This window comes from Oryza sativa, chromosome 2, assembly GCF_034140825.1.
Source record: "Oryza sativa Japonica Group chromosome 2, ASM3414082v1".
Classification (NCBI taxonomy): domain Eukaryota; kingdom Viridiplantae; phylum Streptophyta; class Magnoliopsida; order Poales; family Poaceae; genus Oryza; species Oryza sativa.
Window position 1 is genome coordinate 24,258,615 of NC_089036.1, and position 24,939 is coordinate 24,283,553.

Sequence of the window (24,939 nt, forward strand, 5' to 3'; positions counted from 1 at the left end):
CTTTGAGGAAGAAGCCGAGTTGCTGAGCAGGTTGACCGGCTGCAGTTCAATGCCTTGACAGTGTCAAACCAACGGTCCAAACCAATCTGATCATGTTGGCTTTTAAACCGGTAATTATGCATGGGAGATACATCATAGCATATATATCACATAGCTAGCATAGCATGCAGTCATGCACATAGTTAGAGAAGTTATAAAAGGTGGTGAGCATTTGTGAAATGAGTATTACTACATCGACCAAAATCTTCAGTAATCCAGAGTACAATGATAAAGGTGCGTTAAACGAATCCAAGTGACTCTCAGGCACAAATGTAACGGACTGTCTCCTATGCTAATGGACTGATGGCATCATACTACGTACTTAGTGGCATCCCATCAACGTCGCCTTGGACAAAAATAGGACTCTCTGGACCTTCTTTTCCTGATCTAACCCCAAAACTCCCTGCAGCTAGCTAAGATCCTTGCAAGAACTAAGGTGCACTAAATTGGAGGGCCAGTGATTAGTCATTGTCATTGTTGATGTCAAGTTTTTCATCACCGCCCTCGGGGTTGTGTTGATGTTCATCCCTGGCACTGGCAACTTCATCGGGGTCCTCCTCAATGGGCTTGAACTTAACCAGTATGGCAGTCGCGTTGTCATTTGAGTGCAAGCAATGACCAACAAGCTTCTCACAAGTCTCGCGTAGATTTTCCTCCCCCTGTGTTGGTTAACATGCATACGTCAAGGCACAGGCCAAAGGGCATAATAACAATTCTAGCAACAAATGAATGAACAGCGAAAAACATCCTACGATCTTCATATGTAGACTTTAGATTTCAATCTCTTGATAACAAAACGAAGCAGATCCATGCACATGTGTTCAGAACTGGAGTAAACTTTCATTGATTTAATTTAAGAGTGCATGCATGAAAGGAACTTCTAGAGAGGATGCGTTTTTTAGACAAATGGATCATATCAACCCGGCTTTTGGTGGAGTCCAAGATAACAAGGTTCTTACAACCAACTAAATAAGCATATAACTACTACACTTCGTGTTCTCATCACAGAACCAGCCTGCTAACATAATTTCAAAGCAAAAGCCATGTGTTTTTTTAATGCATTACTTCATGACATGTAGAGAAAAATAGGAAGGACTCACCGGACGTAATTCCTGACGCACAAACTGAACAACATTGTTATTTCTCATGCCATCCCTGAAAGAGAAAAAAAAATGTATTTAAGTTTACTATGTGAATATGAATAAAACTGTAGAAGAAACAAAAGGAAGAGACATAGCATTGCCAATGGGAAACGTATATCAGATTGTGATAATATATGGTAGATTGCTGTCATTTATCAATATTAACACTGATACATCTTAGCACAATTCCTACAGGTGTAAATGTTTCATTTAGTGAGATGGTTCTTGAAGAATGATCTTGCAGTATAAGTCAGATATATAAGGTGACCAGTGGTCGTTGCAGTCATTTCCAACTTATTAAGCCTGTCAGATACCAAACCATCAAATTAAATAATTGTCTGAATACTATAAAACCCCAGCTAGTGCAGGGAATGACAGATGTCTCTCTTTTCAGTAGATTCAGCCTCTCCAAGGACATAACATTTAACTCAAAATAAGAATTCAAAAATCTTCACCACGTAAAAACATTCATAACTACACATGGTGGTGAACTAGATAATATACCAGTCCAGGTCACATCCAATTTTAATTAAAGCAAATGTACAAACCCTTGTGGAAAAAACAATACTGTCTTAGAAGCAAGTTAATTGTCATTGGAGTGGATATATTCTGCAAGAGATTTATTTAATCAGGAGCTAGCATAAAACAACAAATAACCTTTACTAATTTTATAGCAGAGGACCTACCAGACACCATCACTTGCTATGACAAGAAATTCAGTATCATCAGTTATGTTTTCCTAACAAAAATAAGGACATCTGATCAGACCAAGAAAACAAATATATAGTCATCTAAAATGGCATAGTTACACTTACGACGCGAATGTCAGGAACACATGTCACCATTTGCTGTGAAGGAGGCATATTTCTGTTCTGCTTATATGCAAAATCACCTGCAATGGTAGTAACGAAAATGTCAATTACAATGCTACAGATTTTATACAAACAGCCAAAAGAAAATAAGATAAAATTATACCAATCGCTCTGGACGTGGCTAACATTCCTAGAATTCTTTGCAAAAATACATGTCCTCCTGCTCTTTGAATTCTTTCGCGTTCAGCTTCATGGTGTGGTTTGTGATCAAAGGATAAACTAATTGCCTATGGACACAACAGAAAAACAAAAAGATAATAATTAGGCACCAATTTATTGCATTTGGCAAGAGAGAAGATCCAGGCAATAAGACATTTCACAAGAAACAAGTCACGCACCTGACCATTCTTTGAAAGCACGCAACGAGAATCACCAACATTCCCAACAATGATCTGATTTCCTCTAATGATTACCACACATGCTGTGCTACCTTCATATGACGGCGGAACGTAATCCTGAGGGGGCAACAATCCAGCTGAAGTGTAAAACTAACAATTCAATAGTTCCACGAAATAAAAAAATCTAAAAAGGTGTGCAATGCCACCAGAGAAAAAAATGATGTCCATACTCCATAAAAGAAGGGAACAAATGTAAGAAAGACATGATGAGTCCAACAAAGTGACATATCAAACAATACCATAGTTTGGGCAGTAGGATAACAACTAAAGTACAACAAGAACTTAACAAGCTTTTGGATTCTGACTCCATAAACATTAAACAAGTGCTTGATATGATGAGTGTGTATGAGAAATATATCACTCGGAACTCCACATCATATCTTGAGAGAAAAATATGGAATCCATATCACACATTCCTTCAAGATACTTCTTGCAGATAAGAATATGTGCACTAGATAACTAGAAATAAGATCATGATTAACTTTAATGCAGTTGGATGTGTAAAGAACAACCACGAAGTTTATATATCACCTCTGTGAAATGGTGGAGATTAGCACAAATGTTAGTGAGACAATTGCGATTAGCACAGGGATTAAGTGACTCCCTCCATTCATTTGATCGTTGCAAATCATCATCAAGTCTGCAATTAAGAAGGCAGGTGATTACATATTTTCATGTTTGCTAATCCAGCAAATGGTACTATATTTTCAAGAAAATGATTGCAATTATGAACACTTGTCCTTCCGTTTTCCACTATTGAGAAACATGAGTGCACAAAATATGTAGAGTACATGAAATAATTATGTAGAAAATAACCTGAAGCATACAGACGTAATTGCATTGGGCAGATTGTTGATATAGTCTACATCCTCAAGAAGCATAGTATGAAATCGTTTTGCACAGTACATTGCTACTTCAGCTCCTGAATAGAAAAAGGTAAAAAACTCAGCATGACTGTACAGATAGAGAACGAAGGATTGAAGGATGAATCAACTGTTATTATGTTCCTAATAGGAAACGCCGTCCTTTCTTTATAGAGGATTGTGACTTCTATGATATTTTAACCAACGCGTGAAGTGGTCTAACAGATGAATTGTTTGACATTTGTTAGAAAAGATGAGAATGAAGATCAAACCTCCATGGCCATCATAAACACCAAAGAATGACGTGGTCGCATCTAGATCTAGTTCAACTGCAAGCTAGATAATACGAAAGGTACAAATCAAGCTTGTTGTTTGATCACATTTACTTACAGGTAAACACCTTATGGCCATAAAATTGGTTAAAAGAGTGCAAGATTACTCACTGCATCTTCCATGTGCGGGCGAAATCCTTGCGTAGTATATGAGGCATACTTAACTCTGTGATTCTCTCCTTCACTAGATGATGGTGATTGTTCTAGTGGACGGCTGGGAGATGCACCCATGGCAGAAGCCTCTTTCCTGTAAGGACTAATGTGAACACACTATTGTACTATCTGTTGAACCAAACATTGTTCAATACTGATCAGGGTCACTAAGACTTAAGAAGACCATGAAAAATGGCTTCAGCATTTCAGAACAAAAATAAAAACTCCAAAGTTTGTGCCAAGAACAAATGCAGCAGCCTGCAGTGCACACGATATGAAAGGGGACAAATAATCACAGGCTAAGATTTCCCACTCAAATTTCAGTAACACCTGGTGCCGGGTAACAAACTACTTAACAGAATCGCACTTCACACCATACTGGGGAAGTGAAACATCATCAAGTGTTAGACCATTTAATGTGAGCTGCAAATAAAGATGGCTTGAACTTGATTGCTTGATAGTAAGTAAGAACTAAGAGACTCATACATCTATGGATGTAAACATCTACTGAATGAAAAGTACTTTCATGAAAAACAGAGTAACACTGCTCGCTGGCACTCAACAGCAAGAACGGACAGGTTATAAATCAAGATCACCGAGTTTCCGCGTGCACAGCATCATCAAGAATCAACAAGAATAAGAGGAATCAACAGAACGTCAAAACCCAGTGTGGGAAAAAAAAAGAGAGGAAAGCACACCTACACGCAGAAAGAATCTGGAAAAACATACCAAAATAAGTAAACGATAGAGACGAGCAGATATAGATCATCGAGCGGCCATGTTTACATCGATAACGCCAGGAAAAGAAACATCAAGAAAATGCGTAGGTAGAAACGGGTGCTACGATGAAGGATGAACTCATGAACTGATGAACACTATCCAGTTGCAAGAAGACGGACAGATACAGAATTACAGATTACCACCTCCTCCAACAGAGACCATGCGAACCGCAACAGCAGCGACACGGAAGCAGCAGTAGACGCAACAACAGGAACAAGGTGGAGAAGAATGATAAGTAAGATCGAAAATAAAAGGAGACAACGAAGATCACCATAGGTTGGTGCTCGTCACCTCCTTCTCCTCCAAGAAAACTGCCACCATCTTCGAAAGCAGCAGGAACAGCAACAACAAGAGCAAGCAAGAAAACGAAGAAAAAAGAGGGGAAAGAGATCACCATGGCCCTCGGTGCTCGTCACCCTCCCTCCTCAAAGAAAACCACCACCAACTTCAAAACCAACCGCAACAACATCAACACATACCAATGCAAGAACACAGACCAACTTCAAAACCAACCGCAACAACATCAACACACACCAACGCAAGAACACAGGCCGCAGCATTCCAGACCAAGAGTAAAACTCTCACAGAATCGTCTCAAGATCGAAGACAAACACAACACCCAATGGTCTCGATCAAGTACTCCACAGGACCACGGCGAACGAAACGAAACAGCAAGAACTAGAAGAGCAGCGGCTACTAGCAACAGCATCACCAACACAAACACATGGACATTGAAGAAGAGAAGAAATCTCACGGTTGTCTTGGAGCAGAGGAAAGCAGAGGAGGAGGAGGAGGAGGAGAGAGTGGGAGAGAGATCAAATCAAGCCCTCACCTCTCCGCGATTCCGCTGCGCTTGTGACTTGTGAAAATTGTTGTGGTTGCGAAGCAAAAGTGGGTGAGAGGAGCCAAAGCCTTGCATGCAAGAGGAGGTGGGGCACAAAAAGTAGTAAAACCAACCCAAAGCTTCCGTCTTCGGCCCGAGCGGGCGCATCTCGTCCGTTGGATTGGCCCAACGTGGCTGCTGCGCCTGATCCGACGGCCCAGGTGCGCCCCTCGTGCTGCCCGTGCACCTGGGCCCACTCGCGCGCTGCCTTGTGGCCTTCGAGGAGGGATTCCTCCTCCTCCTCCTCCGCCGCCGCCGTAGCCGGGGTATTGGTCGGCGCCGCCGAGCCGCTCGGGAGTACAGGCGGAGGAGCCCCGAGGAGCTGCATTGAGGCCCACGCGCCGCCGGGCTCGCCGTCGTCGGCCGCTTAGCTCCACCCCCTTCGTCTTCTGCTCCGGCCGCCGCACAATCACAGCCTCACCCCTCCCCTCCGGGGTCCAGGCTAGCGCCTCCTCGCGCTCGCGGGCTCGCCGCCCGAGCTGTGCGCCACGCCACGAGAGCATCGGAGCACGCGGCAGCGGCGGAAGAAGGAATCCGGGTCGGCCATGTCGGCGAGGGCGACGGTGGCCGATGCGGGAGGTGGAGCGGCGGCGGCGGCGGTTGCAAGGCAGCACGCGGTGTGCGACGGCGCGTGGAGCAGGAGCAGGAGCAGGAGACATTGGCGTAGACGGAGGGAGCCCCGGCCATGGCGGCGCCGGCAGCGCGGCGCGGCAGGCGGCGGCCGGACGTGGACGACGTGTGGGGAGGTGGAGCAGCGGCGGTGGGATGGGAATGGGGAATTTCCAGCTCTGGTGGACTCGGGCTGCGCTTATCGCGCCAGAATTAGGCCCACCAATAATCACAAAACAGGCCCTCGTTTTAGTCCGCGGAAGTATTGGGCCTAAATTCAGACCGTTTAAACTCCTATGTGGGCCTAAATTTGGCCCGTTTATAATGAGTAGGACTGAATCTAGCTTTATCTACAACAGACGTATAAAACAGATCGACGAATTAGCACATAATTAATCAAATATTAGTTAATTTTTAATTAAATTAATATAGATTTTAAAGCAAAATTTCTATAAAAATTCTTTTTAAAAACATTATTTAACAGTTTAAAAGCGCAAGCACGGAGTTGAAAAAGGGGGAAAAGAACACTTGATTTATATATTATTCATGTACTTAAAACAAGTTATGAGTCACGCAGTATGGTTTATTACTGCTGGAGTGCTGGTTCAATGCCAATTATTATGCAACCAAATTGTGATTAATGAACTATACTAATTCACTCTTATCCTACACTAACAATAAAGTTTCGTTGCACATGATGCGCTAATTTTCCCAGTTAAGATGTTACAGGAAATGTGGAGCTCAGAGAAACCTCCTAGAGAAAAACAGAGAAAAAACTGTACAGGGATTACCGGATTAGTACAACATTATCTCGCTCCTGCCATGACAAATGTTTGAATTTTATCCCCTCAATGAAATGCAACGACTAAATAATGGTGTATATATGTTGCCACTTACCAACGAAAACGAACTACAGTAAATTGAAACAATGCATATGTTACAAAGGATGTGTAACATTTGTTGTACACATTCAGAAGGGCAAAAAACCACAAGTTACAAATATGGGGAAACAATTCTAAACTCACTCACTAGAGGACTCCTTCTAGTTATTTACATGTCATTCGAATACGAAAATATAAACAAAATAGATTAATATAGATCATTCCACGAATATACGTGCAAGATCAAATTCAATTTATACAAGTTGAAAAAAAAACAAAATTAATGGTGGTTATCCGTTAACTAGGCTATAGTTTAATTTGTTTTTTTTCCTGGTAGAAGTTGAGTTTTGACTTATATATTTGTGGAATAATATCTTTTATAACTATTTAGATAACATAGAAGAAATATTCCTTAGAGTCTAAGTTTAAAATTCATACCTCAAATATGGATGTACACAACATCTGGGCCGTGTTAATAAAGATTGTAGGATCTTGCTGAGGGGGCAAAAAGAAAAAAAAAACTCAAGTTGCATTGCATGGCAACCATGATGAACGAATTAACATAACATTGTTTATTACAAGGGATATCTGCTCCTACAGTCCTACCAATCTCGTCCTCGATCAACCGATCGACCACCGCGTTCTACATGGCGAGGAGATATGCAGCTGTACCCCGTCAGCTCCAGCATGCAGCTCCGTTCAGCGAACACCTCCCGATGAAGATCGCCGCCGCCGCCGCCGCGGACGGCAGCTGGTAGCCAGGCAGCCGTAGTTGATCAGCGACAGGTCGGCGACGTCGCGCGCCAGCTGAGCTGCACCCGCCGTCGGCCGTTCTTCCTCTCCTCGGCTGCACCGGGTGAAGTCTCGAATGCGTCCGCGGTTGGGCGCGCTGGCAGATCAGCCGGTAGTCGAGCGCCGCGACCACGGGCGTTCTCCGTGAGGGACTGAGGGACACGTCCTGCGCCGACGTGAACCCGCCGTACCTTGCAATCCCCCTCCCATAAATTTCAAACAAAACAAACTATTGTGAAGTTAGCAAAATTTATTCAAATTTGATAAATATTGCTCAAATTTCCAATGTTGATCGAATTTAAATAAAATTTGCTAAATTCACACACACACACACACACACACAAGTCGGACATAGTTTTGTGTCAGGGGAGGGTTTGAATTTCGAACCGAAATTCCAAACGTGCGCATTAGACATTGCGGGTTCGCCAATGCATGCCCAGTAGGAGAAAGAAACGAAAGTGTATACAATATATAGAGATCAGACTACCAAAAGCTAGTAAATTTGAATTGATGAATCACATACTCCTATATTTCAACCAAATAACACACACAGTTTTGGGTTTACAGATCAATGTAAGCCATCATATTCATGCATTGCATGCTCGTGCTTTTACAGACTCTCTTGTTCTTTCTATACATTGGCTATGGATCCTCGAAGAAGGGATATGGATTTTCATCCCTCGAGAAAATATCCTCTCATTGTTTGCATGTTAGCTAAATAGTTATAAAAAAATTGACAACATAGATTAATATGAATTAATTAAATTGAAACATTGCACGGTTACATTTGTTGTACATCCATATGAATCCAGATTGATAAATCTAGAAGCAATCTTTCTGAGACAATGATTGTGAACAACACAATGTAACATTTTTTGCCAATGTGTTCACAAATTACAAAAATACATTTCTTGCCAGATTCTTGTAACTATTATCCATCCATCACCGGCTGATCACTGCGTGTTGAGCACGGTGAGGACGCAGCTGGAGATATCCTGAGAGCTATACCCCGTCAGCTCGTGCAGCTCCGAGCTCCACGGCAGCGCGCCCGGCGGGTTCAGCGTCCACCTCGCGATGGAGATCACCGCCGCTGCCACCACGGACGGCAGGTAGCCCAGGCAGCCGTAGCTCTCCAGCGACCGGTCGGCGATGTGGCGCGCCAGCCGCTGCACGCGCAGCTCCTCCTTCCCCTTGCTGTACCGGGTGAAGTGCTCCACGAACGTCTCCGCGTTCGGGCCGCCCAGCCGATAGCCCAGTGCCGCCATCATCTCCCTCTCCATCGCGAGCACCTCCTGCGCCGACGCGAACTCGCCGTAGCTGGCGATCTCCCTGGCGTCCAGCTTGAAGACCGTCCCCTGGTCCTCGTACTTGGCCGCCGTGTACACGGCCGTGGCGCCGACGAGGCTGAGCTGGTGCTCGGTGTAGCTCGGCAGGGCTCTCGCGGACAGGAACCGGTCGAAGTAGGACACGGCGCGGTGGAGCGTGCCGGCGGCGAGCTCGTAGCGGTGGGTGAGCCTCCCCATCCAGGCGACGAGGGAGGCGCGTGACGCCGCGCTGATCTGACCGTTGTGCACCGTGTCGAGGTAGTCCGGCGACGGGCGCTCGGCGGCGTCCTTCTCCATGGCACGGAGGTTGGCGTCGATGTCGTCGTCGTAGGGCGCGCACAGCTGCGGGCGCGACGCCATGGAGTCGTCGGGGGCCGGAGCGTCGTCGTCGCCGTTGTACTGCTCGCTCCACTCCAGCTGCTGCATGAACGCCCTGATAGCGTCGCCTTCGTCGACGGGAGCGGCGTACACGGGCTCGTCGGCCAGCGCTGGAACGGGAAGCGGAGGAAAGCCCGGCGGCGGCGGAAGAAAAGCAGAGGGCACCTTGGCATCCACCTTCGTGTCCCAGTTGCCGTTGGTGTCATCATTCGATGCCATGGACTCCACCTCGGCGGCGGCGGCCAGGTCGGCGCCGGGCGCCGCTGGATGCGCCGGGAGCGCGCCGATGGCGCGGAGGTACGCGTCAAGAACCCCGACATCCATCTGCGCCGCGCCGCCGTCGCCGGACAAGAGCTCGACCATCGAGGCCGTTATGTCGTCAGCGAGAAGGTCGGCGACGTAGGGCTCCATGATCGAATCCATGGTCGCTCTCGCTCGCTCGCCGGAGCAGTGGGAGAGCAGAGGCTAGTGGTGGAAGAAGAAACTTGCACACGCTGGTGGCGACTGGCGAGGCGATGGTGATGGTGTCGCGCTGCGCTCCTCGCCTTTTATCCTGGCTGCCACCATGGGTGTTCGATCCGATTCAGGCCAGGCTTCGCGCGCAATTCCGAATCGGGATCGTATTGATCGATTTGATTTGAACCAAGCGAATCGGTGTGAACCCGTACTAGGCTGTATAAAACCTGGAATTAGGTTGTGTTCCTTTCCTATTTCGGTCTCCGACTCTGTCCCAAATTCCTGATGGGATTAACGGATAGCTGTAATTTCTTAATGATGATTAGTTGATTGTTTATAGTCCTGAATTAGTATGTCGACTTACGAAAGCGTTTCTTTCTTCTTTTTCCTTTTGGCGTCCGTGTGAATTTGGGTACAAGAAAATTGGGTATCAGGTTAATGTTTTCAAATCGTTCTGGAGTCATCAAAACTCAAACACGAACGCAAGAAAAATCCATCAAAGAAGCGCGTAAAAACGGCAACTTGGTTTCTCACATATGTGTGTCTTTCCTTTTCTTCACTCCGACTGGATCTCTGTCCTGCAATGGAATTAATTTCTAGCGCTGTAAATTAATTCACCGATCAATACCATTTTGGGTAGGATAATAACTCCATTCCATATACACCGGAACACACAAAAAAAAAGTCTACTGTTCTTAAATTCTTAAAATACATCTATTTCTCTAAGGAACACGGTAGAGACACTATTAACAAAATTACTTAAGAACGATTAATTGATTAATTAGTCCTGAATTGTGCCAAACGAGATGGGGAAGTTGGGAAGCCCTGCAAACGAATGCAGGCTAAGCTTTCGTCTGATCAGAGCAATTTGATGAACGTGCGTGCACCCCTGCAGATTTTTACTGGATTTGATTAGAGCATATAGAGAAAATTGTTCTGAATGTGAATTCGATCATTATCAAACTAAATATTGGTGTAAATCTAATATAAAATAGAGTTAGAGAAAATACATAGTTTGTTTTGTCTATCTAATAACACTGTGGATTATATGTATTATTGGGAGTAAGCAATATCAGAAAGCCTGGCCCCGAAACTTTGTTCAATCCGTGTAAAAAATTTGGCTCCGAAAGCTCGACTTTGTACAAACATCCAAAAATCGCAGACGGCACTCATTAGGTGTGAGAACATAGATCTCGACGATGTACCAAAGAACATACCAACGACGCGGACATTACTACCAATAAAATACCTGGGACTACCTTTCACCGTTGGGAGATTGCACATGCAAGGCAGACCTGCAACCACTCTTCGATAAATCAACAGGAACGATGGCCGCTTGGCGGGAAAGAAACATGGGGCTAGCTAGCGCACCACCTTGGTCAAGTCAGTGTTTTCCCCGCAGTTAGTCTATGTCCTAATAACATTTAAATTTACCAAAGAATCTATAAAAGTGCTTGACAAACAACGAAAGAGCTTCCTATGAGTGGGTCAGGAAAACATAATGGGCGGGAAATGCAAAGTAAACTGAAAAAGATCATGCTCACCAGTTGCCTATATATGGCGGCCTGGACGCGCTAAATCTAGAAAGCTTCGCACTAGCACTACATGTCAAATGGCTATGTCATAAATAGGAATCCTCAAACAAGGCATGGGTTGGGTTGGATACCCCATGTGATGAAACCGATAAAATACTCTTCGTGATTACGATGATAACCGTTGGGGACGGAGTAGCATCACGTTTTTGGGACTCGGCCTGGATGCATGGTCGCCACTCGAAGGAAGTCATGCCACAAGTGTACGTATACGCAATCTCCAAAACGAAGAATAGAACCTTGAGAAATGTCATCGCAGATAATACCTGGTCACGAGACCTAAACCTCTCAATACTGTAGCCATGACAACTGAGCTTCTGGAGCAACTAGTGATCCTGTGGGCAACAGTTCAAAGCGTGCAGCTCACAAATCATGAAGAGTACCTGGTTCCACCTAAAAAAAAGTTCCTTGGATCCACTAGCACAAACTATGCGTGGGCATCAAACAAATATAAGCTGTTCGCCTAGCTTGTGATCCATAATAGGGACTGGACGTTAGACAAATAAGTGATTCGAGGATGTCCAAAAAAACACCTAATGCCTACTGCAGACACACTTTGGAGGCAACCTTCCACCTCCTCGTGGACCGTAGATATACGAGAAGGATATGGAACATGCATGCTCGCAAACTGGATGTGCAAGAACACATGAAGCCGACCAGCTAGATTCCCGCTACAGTCCATACCTGGTGTGCAGGAAAGGTGTTTGCAGGCTGCTACTACTAATGACATGAGAGATATAAAAGGAGAGAAACAATAGAGTGTGTGTTTGAACACATAGAGCTCTCGACAATATCCATCACTACGAAAATAAAGGAGGAGACCAAAACTTGGGCTCTAGCAGTAACAAAATGCCTTGCACATATCAATCCTTAGTTTTTTTAGAAAATATTTTCCCCTTCCTTTTCCTTTTGTAAATCTCTTGTTCCTATACAGTTTTTTCCTCCAGTATATTCAATGAAATTGGCGCACCTGAATGCTGATTCGTTAAAAAAAAAGGAAGCTTGGCTATGTGGTTCAGCCGTTGTGTACGTGCGTCCTAGCGCAACAGATACTACCAGCATATCACGTGGCAGGTGGCACGAGAAGTTGCGAGTTCGCGAATGCGTGTACATGCAGTAGGCCAGTAGGAAGAAGAGAGACGGTACAGATCGATCAAGATGTACAGAAACCAAGTACGAAAAGTTAGTATTTTTTGAATTGATGAATCATATATATATTTCAACCAAAACTCACAAGTTTGGACTTATAGATCGATGTACATACGAACTCTACAAATTGAAGCCATCATGCATTGCATCATTGCATGGTTGTGCTTTTACAGACTTTTTTTTACATAAGCTTTTACAGACTCATGTTCTTCCTATAGATACATTGGCTATGGATTCTCGAAGAAGTACTCTTGGAAGAGAGCAAAGCGAGGACATGCGATTTGACTGTACATGTCGCACACGCAGCCCATCAAGTCGATGGCCTTGTACCCTGTCAGCTCCGCGAGATCCTGGCTCCATGGCTCATGCCCCAGCACGTCCAGCCTCGCCAGGAAGATCGACGACGCCGCCACAATGGACGGCAGGTAGCGGTGGAACCCGTACGTCAGCAGCGACCCGTCGGCGAACCGATGCGCCGCCTCCTTCAACAGCTCCTCTTCTTCTCCGTCGCCGTAGTACCTGGTGAAGTGCTCCACGAACGTGTACGCCGTCGGGCCGCCAAGGTTGAAGCCCAGCGCGGCGAGCATCTCGGTCTCCATGATCGACACCATCTTGTGCCTCGTCTCGCTGGTGTAGCCGCACCGGGCGGCGACCATGCTGGCGTCGATCTTCCTCAGGGTGTACTGGTCCTCGTACTTGGCCGCCAGGAACACGGCCGTGGCCCCGACGAGGCGGAGCTGCAGCGCGTCGTCCGACTCGGGCGTCACCGACAGGTAGCGGTCCAGGAAGTAGGCGGCGCGCTGGAGCGTGCCGTCGGCGAGCTCGTGGAACTGGCTGAACTCGTCCATGAAAGCGATCATCGAGGCGCGCACCAGCGCGGTCATCCGCCCGCCCTGTGTCGTCTCCAAGAAGTACGGCGAGGGCCGCTCCGCAGGGTTCGTCTCCATGGCACGTAGGGTGGCCTCGATTTCGTCGTCGTAGGGCGCACACAGCTGCGGCCGTGTCGTCGTCGCTGAGTTGCTGGTGACCACCGGCTGATCGGCGCGCTCTGGCAGCAGCGGTGCGACCTTGATCTTCTTCTTGGGTGGCTCAGGGTGATCGCCGCCTTCTGGCAGCGGCAAGGGCTCTTGGACGACGGCGCCGGTGAGCGGTGGAAGATCACCGTAGACGGGGAGGAGGCTGCCGTAGGTGTGAGGGGTACGGGGCGAATCCGGTGGCGCCGGTGCGAGTGGAGCTGCCGGTGGCGGTGCAAGCGGAGGAAGCGCGCCGATGGCGCGGAGGAAGGTGTCGGTATCCACCATCTGCGGAGTGGCTCCGCCGGAGAAAGGATGGAACAATGGGAGAGCTGTTTGATCTGCAAGAAGTTCGGCGAGGCAGGGATGATCCAAGATCGCGTCCTCCATGTAGGGATCCAAGATCAAATCCCCCATGGTCTCGCCGGAAGTGAGATCGATGGAGAGCGAGAGGAGACAGGAGGCGGTGGCGGGAAGAAAGTTGGACGCTCGTGGTGGTGGCGGGAGGAAGGAAGAAGGATGGTGTCGCGCTCTCGCCTTTTAACCTGCCTGACACGATCCGACTCTGATCAGGCTGCGCACGCGTGAAGGAATTCATCAAAATGTAGAGCGCGCGCGGTTTTCCGAATCAGGATCGAATTAACGATGTTGATTAGAGGTAAAGCCCGTGTGTTTGGACTTTGGAGTCGTTAATTTAGCTTGCGCCGTACGCGCGTATATAGGAGTAAAACCGTAATTAGGCTTCTCTTAGTTCTCTCACCTGTGTTTCTTTCCATTTTTTTCTTTTTCCTTTTTGCACCCTGACTCGATCTCTGTCATGAATAGATTAATTAATGTATAGCTTAATTCACCGATCATAGGATATTACATACACTAATACACACCGTTACACAGAAAATAGTCCACTAGTACAAAAATTCTTTAAATCCACTAGAGTCTGGAACAGAGGATTACGCATGGGAGATGATATATCAAGTTTTTTTTTTAAAAAAAAGATGATATATCATACTATTATGATATTATCCATTCATGCACATTGCTAGAGAAGTTCCGGTAGACACTGAGCATTTACGAATTAACCACTAGTATCACCCGATCAAAATCTTCAGGTTCTAGAGCAAACACAATAGAGAGGTGCGTGAAGCGAATTCAGTTAAATCTCATGCAAAATGTAAGCGTAGTACGTGCTCAGGATTTGGAACTTGGAACTACTTCTATGGTACTAATGACCACTCCTAGCTAGCTCTCGAGTGGCTGCAAAAGGATTCAAATGTAACAACTAACAAGAGGGAGGATTGAAACTTTTGAAAATGATTCTGCGAATTGATTTGAAAAATTTGAGATCAAAATAGTCGTTAGTGATTGGTTGGTTCTAGCACTCTTGAAGTAATTCTTTTTTTGAGGAGAACGACGGCAGGAGATCTGTCGGAATTTAACATTAGAAGAGAAAAAAAATACAAAGTAGCACATAGGTTCAGAGGTTACAAGCCAATGAATGGAAAGAGAATTACAGCTGCAGGAAAAGCTAAAAAATTCATGGGGGTTTAAAGGCCAAGCAGCGCATATCAATAGCTTGCTTGATAAAATAAGCTACTTCAATATCTGAACAAGAAGAGTTTTGGAAAATTCTTCTATTTCTTTCCAACCAAATATTCCACCAAGTAGTTAGAAGAGTTCCCCTGACTAGCTGCACATCCTTCTTAGAGCCTACAAATTTGGTTCCAGACCACCATGTTGACACATCCAGGACAGGATTTATTCCGACCGAAGACAAGTTTTGGAATTGACAAATTAGGGTCCACACTTGTCTGACAAACACACAGTCACTGAACAAATGATTTGTATCTTCAAAGGCACAACCACAAAGGCAACATATCCAATTGCAAGGCCAATGCCTGCGGAGCAGATTTTGGGCAGTCAAAGTTTTTTTATGGAGAACTAGCCAACCAAAGAATTTTTTTTTGGTTCAGTCGGGGATTTCCAAAGAGAATCAAACTCATTGGTGGCAAATGAGCATTCAAACTGGAAAAGGTAAGCACTCTTTGTTGTGTAGACGCCAGACTCGGTCCAATTCCAGGTGATGTCGTCAGGATCCTGGGAAAGCGAAACCAATTGGAGTAATCCACCAAGCTGTACCAAATCATGAATTTGTTCCACGGAAGAGAATTGTCTGAAGGAAGTGAGCCATCTATTATCTCGCATTTCCATCTGAACTGTTCTTTGCTTTCTCTTTGCCAGGCTAAAACAACTGGGCACAATATCTTTTAAACAACGGTTTTGGATCCAATTATCATGCCAGAAGCTAGTTTTTGCTTCGTCACCAATCGTTATTATCGTTGCCGCTTGAAAGAGTCTTGTGTCCATCTCATCGCAAGGCACATTCATGCCTACCCAGGGTTTATCAACTTCTTTCCACTTGAACCAGAGCCAGCGGAGTCGGAGTGCTCTAGAGAACTTGTCCAGATCCGGTAGGCCTAACCCTCTCAAGCTTTTCGGTTTGCAAACAGTCTGCCAATTGACTAGACTATCACTTGGATTTGAATGATCAGGGTCTTCGCCCTTCCACAGAAAAGATCTTCTGAAACAGTCGATTCTTTTGAAGACCCATTTTGGCGCATGAATGACTGTAAGATGATGCATCGGCATAGCACTCAGAACCGAGTTAACTAGGGTTTGACGACCTGCAGAGGTAAAGAAGCGACCTTTCCAAGCTGGAAGTCTGCCCCGATCTTGTCTATAAGAGGAAGGAAATCAATTTTCCTTAATTTCCTGAAGTGGAGCGGGAGGCCTAGGTAGCGGCAAGGGAAATTCTTGATCTGCCCTGGCCAGCCGGCAAGAAGCTGTTGCAAGTCGATTCCATTGCAACTGATGGGGAAAATCTCAGTTTTGTTGATGTTAGAATGTAAACCAGAAATTTGTGGAAAACACGAAAGGATGTGAGAAAGAGCATTCAAGTCATCGGGATTTGGGAGAGCAAAAACTGCGACATCATCCGCGTAGAGAGAACATCTGAATCTGCCACTTCTCATGCCAATCGGGGCTAACACATTGGCACTCTCCGCTGCTTTAATGATCCGGTGAAAAGGCTCCATAGCTAAAATAAACAGCATCGGGGACAGGGGATCTCCCTGACGGAGTCCCCTAGCATGATTAATTCTCATCCCTAGGGAACCATTTAGGAGCACTTGGGACGAGGAGGTGGAAAACAGATTAGAGATCCAACTTAACCAACGATGCCCAAAGCTGAAATGACGAAGGACCTCCAGGAGATATGGCCAATTCACAGTGTCGAACGCCTTTGCTATGTCTATCTTAATGAATAGACTCTGTTTTTTTGATCTATGAAGCATCTGCACCATGTTTTGGACGTACAGAAAATTGTCATGAATCGCCCTTTTATGAACAAAAGCACTTTGATTTTGTGAGATCATTTCATTTAGTTGAGGAGCAAGTCTATTTGCTAGAATTTTGGTGATAATCTTGGCGAAGCTATGCATGAGGCTAATGGGACGGAAGTTGTCACACCCCAATCTGATACCGCCGTACTACGGCACCTGACAGGAGCGTGTCGTAGGGAAAACGGCGCGAACCGCTTCCTACGAAACCGCGATCTCGGTACCAGTCCCAGGACATAGTGCTGGTACCCACGGTGACAAATATGAATCATAGCAATCCTTAAAATAAATAGAGGACTTATTTACCTTAACTTAGGTTGCAGCTCAGACAGCCCGAGAGTACAACCGACGACGCGGACGAGGAAACACCAACAGCAGCAGCAGCGGAACCAACGGTCTAACACCCAACACCACAGGCGACGGCTGGGAACCAGGACGAAACCCTAATCTTCTCTTCACTTTATCTTCTCTTCAGGGCGGAGGAACTATATATATATTTATATAGAGCAAGGGTAAGTACTTTCGTACTCAGCAAGTCACGGGAACTTAGGTGTTTAATGCAAGCTTGGAAGGGAGGCAAGGTTGTTTTGCAAATCTTTTATTTGAAGACATTTTGAAATCACTAAGTGATTTATTTCTTTCTAAGTTTGGGCCGAAAAGAGACTTGCGTCTCGATTCGACTTTAAGAGATGTTTTTCAACAGCTCATTTAGTAATGTACCGACCTCCCGGGTCAGATCATTACTTCTCGGCTCCCAGAGCCATTCCACTTGATTAATCGGCTCCCAGAGCCTTTTTCATTTTCTCGGACTCCCAGAGTCCAGCTGCCCAGCAGCACAACAATCCGCTTCCACTCGGGAAGCCTAGTCTATGATACCCGCAGACATCCCGAATCACACAGATTCGTTTCCGACCACTCAGGTCGTCCATCTGCCACATAGGCTGATTCTGGTTACGATTCCCACACCACAACAACTTTTCACAAAGCACAGGCAAACAAAACTACGCAACGGGAACCACCTTACATCCGCCCATGACCGTGGGCACGGCTGTTCGAACAGTTAGTTAACCTCTGCAGAGGGGTACACTTTACCCACAAGATACGAACTTATTCCGAACACCCGTCGGTATCGGAGGTTCGCAACAAAGCCTTTCCCGAGCCGACCCAGGGTTACCTCATGCCACATAGAAGGATCAAATCCTCACATAAACATAGGCCATTTTAGGCGTTCACAAATCCAACTCCAACCACCTTGATCGGTAAGTGAGCAAGCTTCTCGTCCTTGCCTTACCAGGAACCCGGTTTGTCCGACCCCGCCCCGGCGTTCCCAACTATTGGCATGCGAGGTTTCCCTGAACCGACTAGTTACTTAGCCAGGGTGTCCCATTCCACCTTGTGGTTGCACTTTGATTATGTTCGATGAGTTTCCCACAGGAATCGGTCCTTATATGCGAATACGGGACAGTGCCACATAGGCACAACCCCCGCATCGCGAGTTTTCACAATTCATTTTATTTTCAAACACACCGACACCACATGTCGGGTTTTGAAGGCTTCACAAACCCATTTCCCAAGTTTTCGACAAACAACGGTGTATGTGGGATATTTGGTATACGCGCTCAGAGAGCACGAATACCGAGGTACCACAAGGGTGGAGCGACAAGGAATCAGGGTAGTACGACCTACGGAAATTAGTGCGGCTACTGGGTAGGTCCGTCGGTTTGGCACGCAAACCGAGGCCAAGCAAGTTAAGTATGTGATTCTAATAATGCAAGTTGCAAACAAGATAATAATGACTTTTCAATTATAGGGGCAATTGATCAAAGGGTGACTTGCCTTGCTCAAGGTCTTCACGAAGCTTCACGAATCTTCGAGAAAACCCGCGATCGACGAAAATCCGATAACCGCAACTATACGCAAACAATCGAAAACCTAAACAAAAGACCAAAAGAAAGATCCTATTTAGACTAATTAGTAGTGCCATTAAATAGATCTCAATTTTACGGAATTACTGGAAGTTGAACGGAGTCAAACGGAAGAGCGGTTGGGAAGATATGAATTTTGGAAGTTTAATTTGGATTTTCTGGTCAAGGAAATGATTTATCGGAATTTTCTGGAATACGAGAAATAGTTTATGGGATTTGTAGAAATAATATTCCCAAGAATATTATTAACAGTCACTGTCATGCGGGACCAAAGGAAATGGTTTATGGAATTTTGGAATAAGGAATTGATTTATGGGACAAAGGAAAAAGGATTTATTAAATCCCTGGAAAAAGAAAAGGATGGAGGGATGTATATTAGACTTGTTCGGTGGCATTGGTGCGGCCCAAAGGCTAACGCGGCTCGGCCGAACCAAATGGGCCGGCGCGGGCGCGAGGAGGCGGCCCATGAGGGCGCGCGGGGAGAGAGGGAGGCCCGTCGGGGTGGGCGCGGTCCACCGCGCGGGACCCACATGGCGGTGGTTGGGTTCACGGTGGGGAGGGTGCACGCGGAGGCGGGCGCTAGGGTTTCGGATGCACGCGGTTCAGGCGCGGCGCGCCGGGTGGACGGATGGCGGCGGGCCCACGTGCAGCCGCACGGCTTGCCGTGGACCGCGCGCACAGGAGGGAAGACGGAGGGAGGAGGCTAACTGGGCGCGACTTGACCCAGTCAAGCGGGCCCGGGACTGAGGTGGCGTCCACGTGGAAGCCACGTCGGATGGGGAGGCAGAGGAGGCCGGGCAGGCTGATCCGACGGCTCACGGCGTGCGGCGGGATCCGGCGAACGGCGGCGAGCCGGAAGGGGCGGCTAGCACTGGCGGCAGGAGGAGGAGAAGGGGAACTCATTCCACGGCTCGGATCAGGAAGAGGACGCGCGATGACGGCCGGCGGCGGCGGCCAATCTCGCCGGCATGCCGATGTGGCCGCGCGCGAGGAGAGCGAAGGGTGCGCGGGCTCGGGCTTAGCCGAACCGGTAAAGTGTTGCGACGCGCACGCGGTGACGCGGGACCCGATGGTCACCGGCGGCGCACGCACGGCGGCGTTATGCGGCGGCGGAAGCGGCGACACGGCGCGGAGACAAAGGAGAAGGCCGACGGCCTTGGGGCAGCCAGGGGGAGGTCAAGGGGATCCCCGGGAGCGTGGCGGCGAGAGGAATCGACGCGAGAGGAGCCGACGATGGCGGATTGCGGCGGCGGCAATCACCGGAGAGCAAAAGGGGAAAACACGACGAGACGACGAGGGTTCGATTCAAAGGGATGGGAGCATCTCCGGGGTTCAAGGAATCCGTTCCCGGCGTCGGATTGGACGGAGCGGCACCGAGGTTGGCTGGCAACGAGAGACGGCCTCCGGGACCGAGCATGGCGGCCGGCGAGCTAGCGCGCGGTGCAAGGGCGACGAGCGACGGTTCGGCGGTGAGACCTGGGGCAGTGTCCATGCGTGTTCGGGGGGCTAGCCGAGCTACCACGCGAGCTAGGGAGGGAGAGGACGAGCAAGAAGGGAGAACGGAGGGTGGCACTACCAAGCCGAGACGGGCGCAGTGACGAGCGGCCGACGGCTCGGGAGCGAGCTCTCCGGCCTCGGGCCGGGGAAGGGGAAGAAGAGGGATGGCCGGAGTCCTCGTCTCGCGTCCACGCACGCACCGGCCTCCGACGCGTGCGACGGCGAAGAGACGAAGGCAAGTGGTGGGAGCGGCGGCAAGGCGTCAACAATGGCGCGGGTGTTTCGAGCGAGGCGGAGACGAAACGAGAGGGGAGGGCGCGGGCTTTATAGGCGAGGAGGAGAGGTCGGTTTGGAGGAGGGAAACCGACATTGGCGGTCAAGGGAGCTCGGCTGGTGTTCACGGGCGGCAGCGGCGGTTTCATGGGCAGTGCGAAGGCGGCGACGGCGTGGATGCTTTGGGCGGCGAAGGCGGTGGATCGGACGGCCGAAAAATCGAACCGCGGGAGCGGGAGGATTAGCGCGGGCTGGCACGGTCAAGGTGGGGGCGGCGAGCTGGTGCTGGCGTCTGCGTCTCTGCCTCCGAGCGCTAGCGGCCAAGGAGTGGAGGCATGGCGTCGTTGCTTGGGAGGGAAAAAGAGGAAGGAGGACGGTGGAAAGGGGGGGCTTTACCATGCCAGTTTGGGAAAAAGGAGGTGGGAGAGGGAGTGCTCTGTCTCTGGGATTTGGATGGACGCGGGTGGAGCGGCTTGGGCACGCGCTGCAGAGCTTGCGGCAGGCAGCGGGGCCGAGCGGCAGCACGACGCAGGCGCTAACGGCGGCGGCGACCGGGCGGTTGAGCGGCGCAGGCGCGGCAGGGCTGACGGCGACAACGGCCGGTCGGTCGGCCACGCGCGAGCGCGGGAGAGAGCGAAGGCGGTGGCGGGTTTTGGGCGGCGACGGCGGGAAGCGGCGTCGGCGCGAGAGAGAGAAAGAGAGAGAGAGAGGGAGAAACAGCGAGAGCGAGAGAGACAGAGAGAGCGGGCGACGGCTCTCTCTCTCGGCTCGCATGCGTGCAACGCACGTGCGAGGGGGGGAGATGATGGGCTGGGAGGGGAGATGGGCCGGGGGAGGAGAATCGGCCCATCCAAAAACACAGGGAGGTAAGGTAGACTTTTACAGAGAAAACTGATTTGGATAGAATTGGAGAGATTTAGGGTTTGGATTCGAATTCAAATTTGATATTTGAACTCGAGGGTTTAGGGATGTATCAAGGGGAATTCAAGGAGAAGTCATGGGAAAGATTCAAAAGGAATACTTGGGTATTTGTTCTCGGGAACATAGGGTGGAGTCAAGGAAAGGATTCGAGGCGGGATTTGAATAATTCTGGATTCGTAGAAGTATTTGGCGAGGATTCAAAGGAAGGATTTGAATTTCAGAATTTGATTTCAGAGACTCAAATCGGAAGAGGAAATTGAGGCGGAGGATTTTGATTTCGATGAGAGGGAACAACGGGATTTGAATTGAGATCTTGGCACAACTTAGACTCGCACACAAAGAACGAAAATTTTCGCAATTAGGATTTTGCCGAATTAGTTTTTTAACGACTCGCGAAAAGCAGAGCGTTACAGAAGTGATCAGCGCCTGTAGCATCATCTTTTTTAGGGATAAGGCAAATAAAGGCTGAGTTCAGTTCTGCAAGTTGAGAAGTGTTGAGATGCATAAAGGATAAAATTGCTGCGAGGAGGACAAAAGGCTGGTGCAGACATGCAGGTTTTTATTTTATAATTATTTAGTTTTGTATTTTGCAAGTTCAGCTTTGGCTGCCAGAAACACTGGCATATGTAGGCTTTGGTTTTAGTAAGATGTTACTTATTCAGATGATTTTGCATCATATAACACTATAACAGTAAATAGCACTTCGTTCTGTCACCGGATAAAATACACCATGTTTCAGTTTGCACCAAGTTGAGCACGTAGTTTCACTTTACACTAGGGTCATTTGATATATTTTTTTCGCGAACGTGCAAAAGAATTATACGTCAGTATATTCAAAAAAATAGAGTTTTAGTTACACAATGCAAAAGGCCAGACATGCCCTTGCTGGTACAGGGTAGAGACCTTTAGGAAGGAGATCTGAAAAATGGGAACAAAGCTAAAAAAAGCTACTCCTATAAAGAGGGAAAAAGGGGGTAGAACTCCCCTATGTTCCCAACATATCCCCAAAAGAAGCTGTGTTAGCAAGAGACCAGAGACGACCCTCCTAAAGAATGGACTCTAAAACCGCTGAGACGGCAAGAGGGAGGAGCTGAAAACCTTGGTATTCCACTTCTTCCATAGCTGCCAGGAAACCAGGAGGACGAGAGAGTCGAAACCCTTGCGAAGATGCTCTGGCAGACGGGCCCTGGCCGATGGCCACCAGACCTGAATAGAGCAGCCCTAGGAGGGGGCGAGCCCAGGCTAGCCAGGGGAACACAGTTTGAGGAGCTAGACTTGACGTGCAAACACACTGTCTAGGAGGATGTGATTCGCCATTTCAAACTCCTAGGCACAAAAAGGACATGCCAAGTGGCTGTCGATGGCGCGCTTCTACAGGAGATCGGTCATCCACCAACGCTGCTGAAACGCAAGTCGGAGGAAGAGCTTGCACTTGGCAGAGCCTTTAGCCTACCAGAGCAGATCGGCGCAAGGAAAGATGCGCTGCCCCAAGAAGAAAGCTTGGTAGGTTGAGTGGGCTTAATAGCATTGGTCACCAGTCGAACACTAGACAAGATGTTCCTCAATGCCCCGGGAGAGCTGGATAGGACGCACTGCATCCTAGATCAGTAGGAATTGGGAGATGACCGGCACGGTAAGAGCGCCACGGATATCCCCTACCCAGGAGTTGCTAGTGAGGGCGGAACGTACTGTGCGCGTTGCCCGGAGATGCGGGGCACCGCAAGGAGGAGGTCCGGTGAGGGTCATTTGATAGAAATTGTATAAAATTTAATATCAAAAGGGTTTACAAGTTGTACCAATATTTTACAAGATTTTTCTTTAATTATATGCTGCAACCTAGTGTACTAGTGAAACTTATTTCAATATAACCTAGTGTAAAGTAAAAGTACGTACTAGACTCGATGAAAAGTGGAATAAGAATACAAGATACATTTTATCCGTATTTTGCATGTTCAAATTTGAGTGGGTTTGAAATTCTGTTTCTAAAGGAAATTCCCACACACACGAAAACTATTTTGTTCAAAATTTGCATAAAAAATGTTGTGAAATTTTGCAAAATAAGATTCAAATTTGACCAAAACTTGTTTAGAATACAACTTATTTCATCCCGATGTTTCCAAAAATTTGAATTATGGGTTCCCTCTCTTTTTTTCCCCAAAATTGTTAACCCTTTTTACTGCGTTTTGGTTTATCTAGCTTTGGCTTGAGTACCGCTAGAGTGTTGATGTTTCATGCACTCCTATAGAAGAGCTGAGAACACTAATTTATGAGCCAAAAGCAGTTGATATACCCTAAATTGGATTAGCACATATGAATGATTAGCCATGTGATTCTTTTTTTGAACAAATCAGCACCGAGGCGTGTCAATACCGTTGAATATAGTAGGAAAAAACAATATTTACAGATATAAAGGAAAAAAGGGCTACACATTGGCGATTGACTTTGGCAATGTCTCCGCTAGTCTTTTTTTCTCCCACCAGAGCCTAAGTTCTTCCTCCCTTCTTCTTTTTTTTTTTTTTTTGCAACGAGCGTCATCATTGAGAGTTGGGTTTGCTGAAAGACTCTTTGGTTTCTCTCTTTCTATATTTCCCATGTTGCTAGGAGTAAGGGTGACCGCTCCTTGCTTATGTGTGAGCCTCTTTTTAATAGGTAAAACTTGACAAACTAGTGCTTTTGTGAATCAACTCTTTTAAAAGATTGCTTTCGACCGTAAGCCCTAGCCTCCTTGACTAAGCTAAACATGTCATCTTTCCCCTGGCTTTTGGAGTAAAAAATACTCACCCTTGCTCTCTATACAAATATATTAGGTTTTGAAGGAGAAGATGTTGACCCAATCGTCGAGGAGTTCACCAACGAAACATGAAGTCTTTTGTGCTAAATTCCCAAACCATGCCTATGGAAAAAGTTAGTTGCTTGGATGCTTAGAGTGCTTAGATGCTTAGACGCTTTCCGCCGTTAGCTTTTGCACTGACGTTGTTTCTTTTCGCCTCCATATTTTATACTGAAGTTTTGTACATGTAGGGTCTAGCCATGATGGCAACCTTCTTAAGAACTATCATAGTAATGTAATGAAGTTATCTACTCTGATCAACTGTTGTTATGTGTGTACAAACTTATGTATACTCGGACTGGTACTACTATCATAGATGCATGGTAGCCTCCCAGTCTAATTCGGCCTGATTGTCCAAGTTGGCGAGGATAGAGGTGTCACTATCCTTTTTTTTTCAAACTACAAACTTTTTGTTCGAATATTTTTTTTTTGAATTTTTGT

At 47.2% G+C, this 24,939-nt stretch overlaps 3 protein-coding genes across 6 annotated transcripts; all 3 read right to left on the bottom strand.

The window, feature by feature from the left end:
- Window positions 1-184: 184 nt before the first annotated feature.
- LOC4329930 (probable protein phosphatase 2C 21) lies at window positions 185-6,246 on the bottom strand. Of its 4 annotated transcripts, XR_010739004.1 has the most exons (12): window positions 5,412-6,246; window positions 3,758-3,893; window positions 3,587-3,650; window positions 3,268-3,373; window positions 2,983-3,091; window positions 2,392-2,508; window positions 2,157-2,280; window positions 1,997-2,073; window positions 1,868-1,920; window positions 1,730-1,790; window positions 1,140-1,194; window positions 211-698 (listed from the first exon to the last, which is right to left on the bottom strand). XR_010739004.1 is itself a non-coding variant. In XM_066307028.1 (11 exons), the coding sequence occupies exons 1-11, from the start codon at window positions 6,119-6,121 to the stop codon at window positions 501-503; spliced, it is 1,749 nt and encodes a 582-aa protein (XP_066163125.1). In that variant the 5' UTR covers window positions 6,122-6,246; the 3' UTR covers window positions 211-500. The 4 variants fall into 4 exon arrangements, 3 of the variants coding, with proteins under 3 accessions (NP_001403636.1, XP_066163125.1, XP_066163126.1); XM_066307028.1 differs by lacking the exon at window positions 1,730-1,790; NM_001416707.1 differs by lacking the exon at window positions 1,730-1,790 and having other exon boundaries at window positions 185-698; window positions 3,758-6,235.
- A 2,438-nt stretch (window positions 6,247-8,684) lies between these two features.
- Window positions 8,685-9,941, bottom strand: LOC107275563 (putative cyclin-F2-1). The gene has a single exon (XM_015769653.3). The coding sequence runs from the start codon at window positions 9,868-9,870 to the stop codon at window positions 8,698-8,700; it is 1,173 nt and encodes a 390-aa protein (XP_015625139.1). The 5' UTR covers window positions 9,871-9,941; the 3' UTR covers window positions 8,685-8,697.
- A 2,930-nt stretch (window positions 9,942-12,871) lies between these two features.
- On the bottom strand, window positions 12,872-14,074 carry LOC107277570 (putative cyclin-F1-2). The gene has a single exon (XM_015769013.1). The coding sequence runs from the start codon at window positions 14,072-14,074 to the stop codon at window positions 12,872-12,874; it is 1,203 nt and encodes a 400-aa protein (XP_015624499.1).
- Window positions 14,075-24,939: the final 10,865 nt, after the last annotated feature.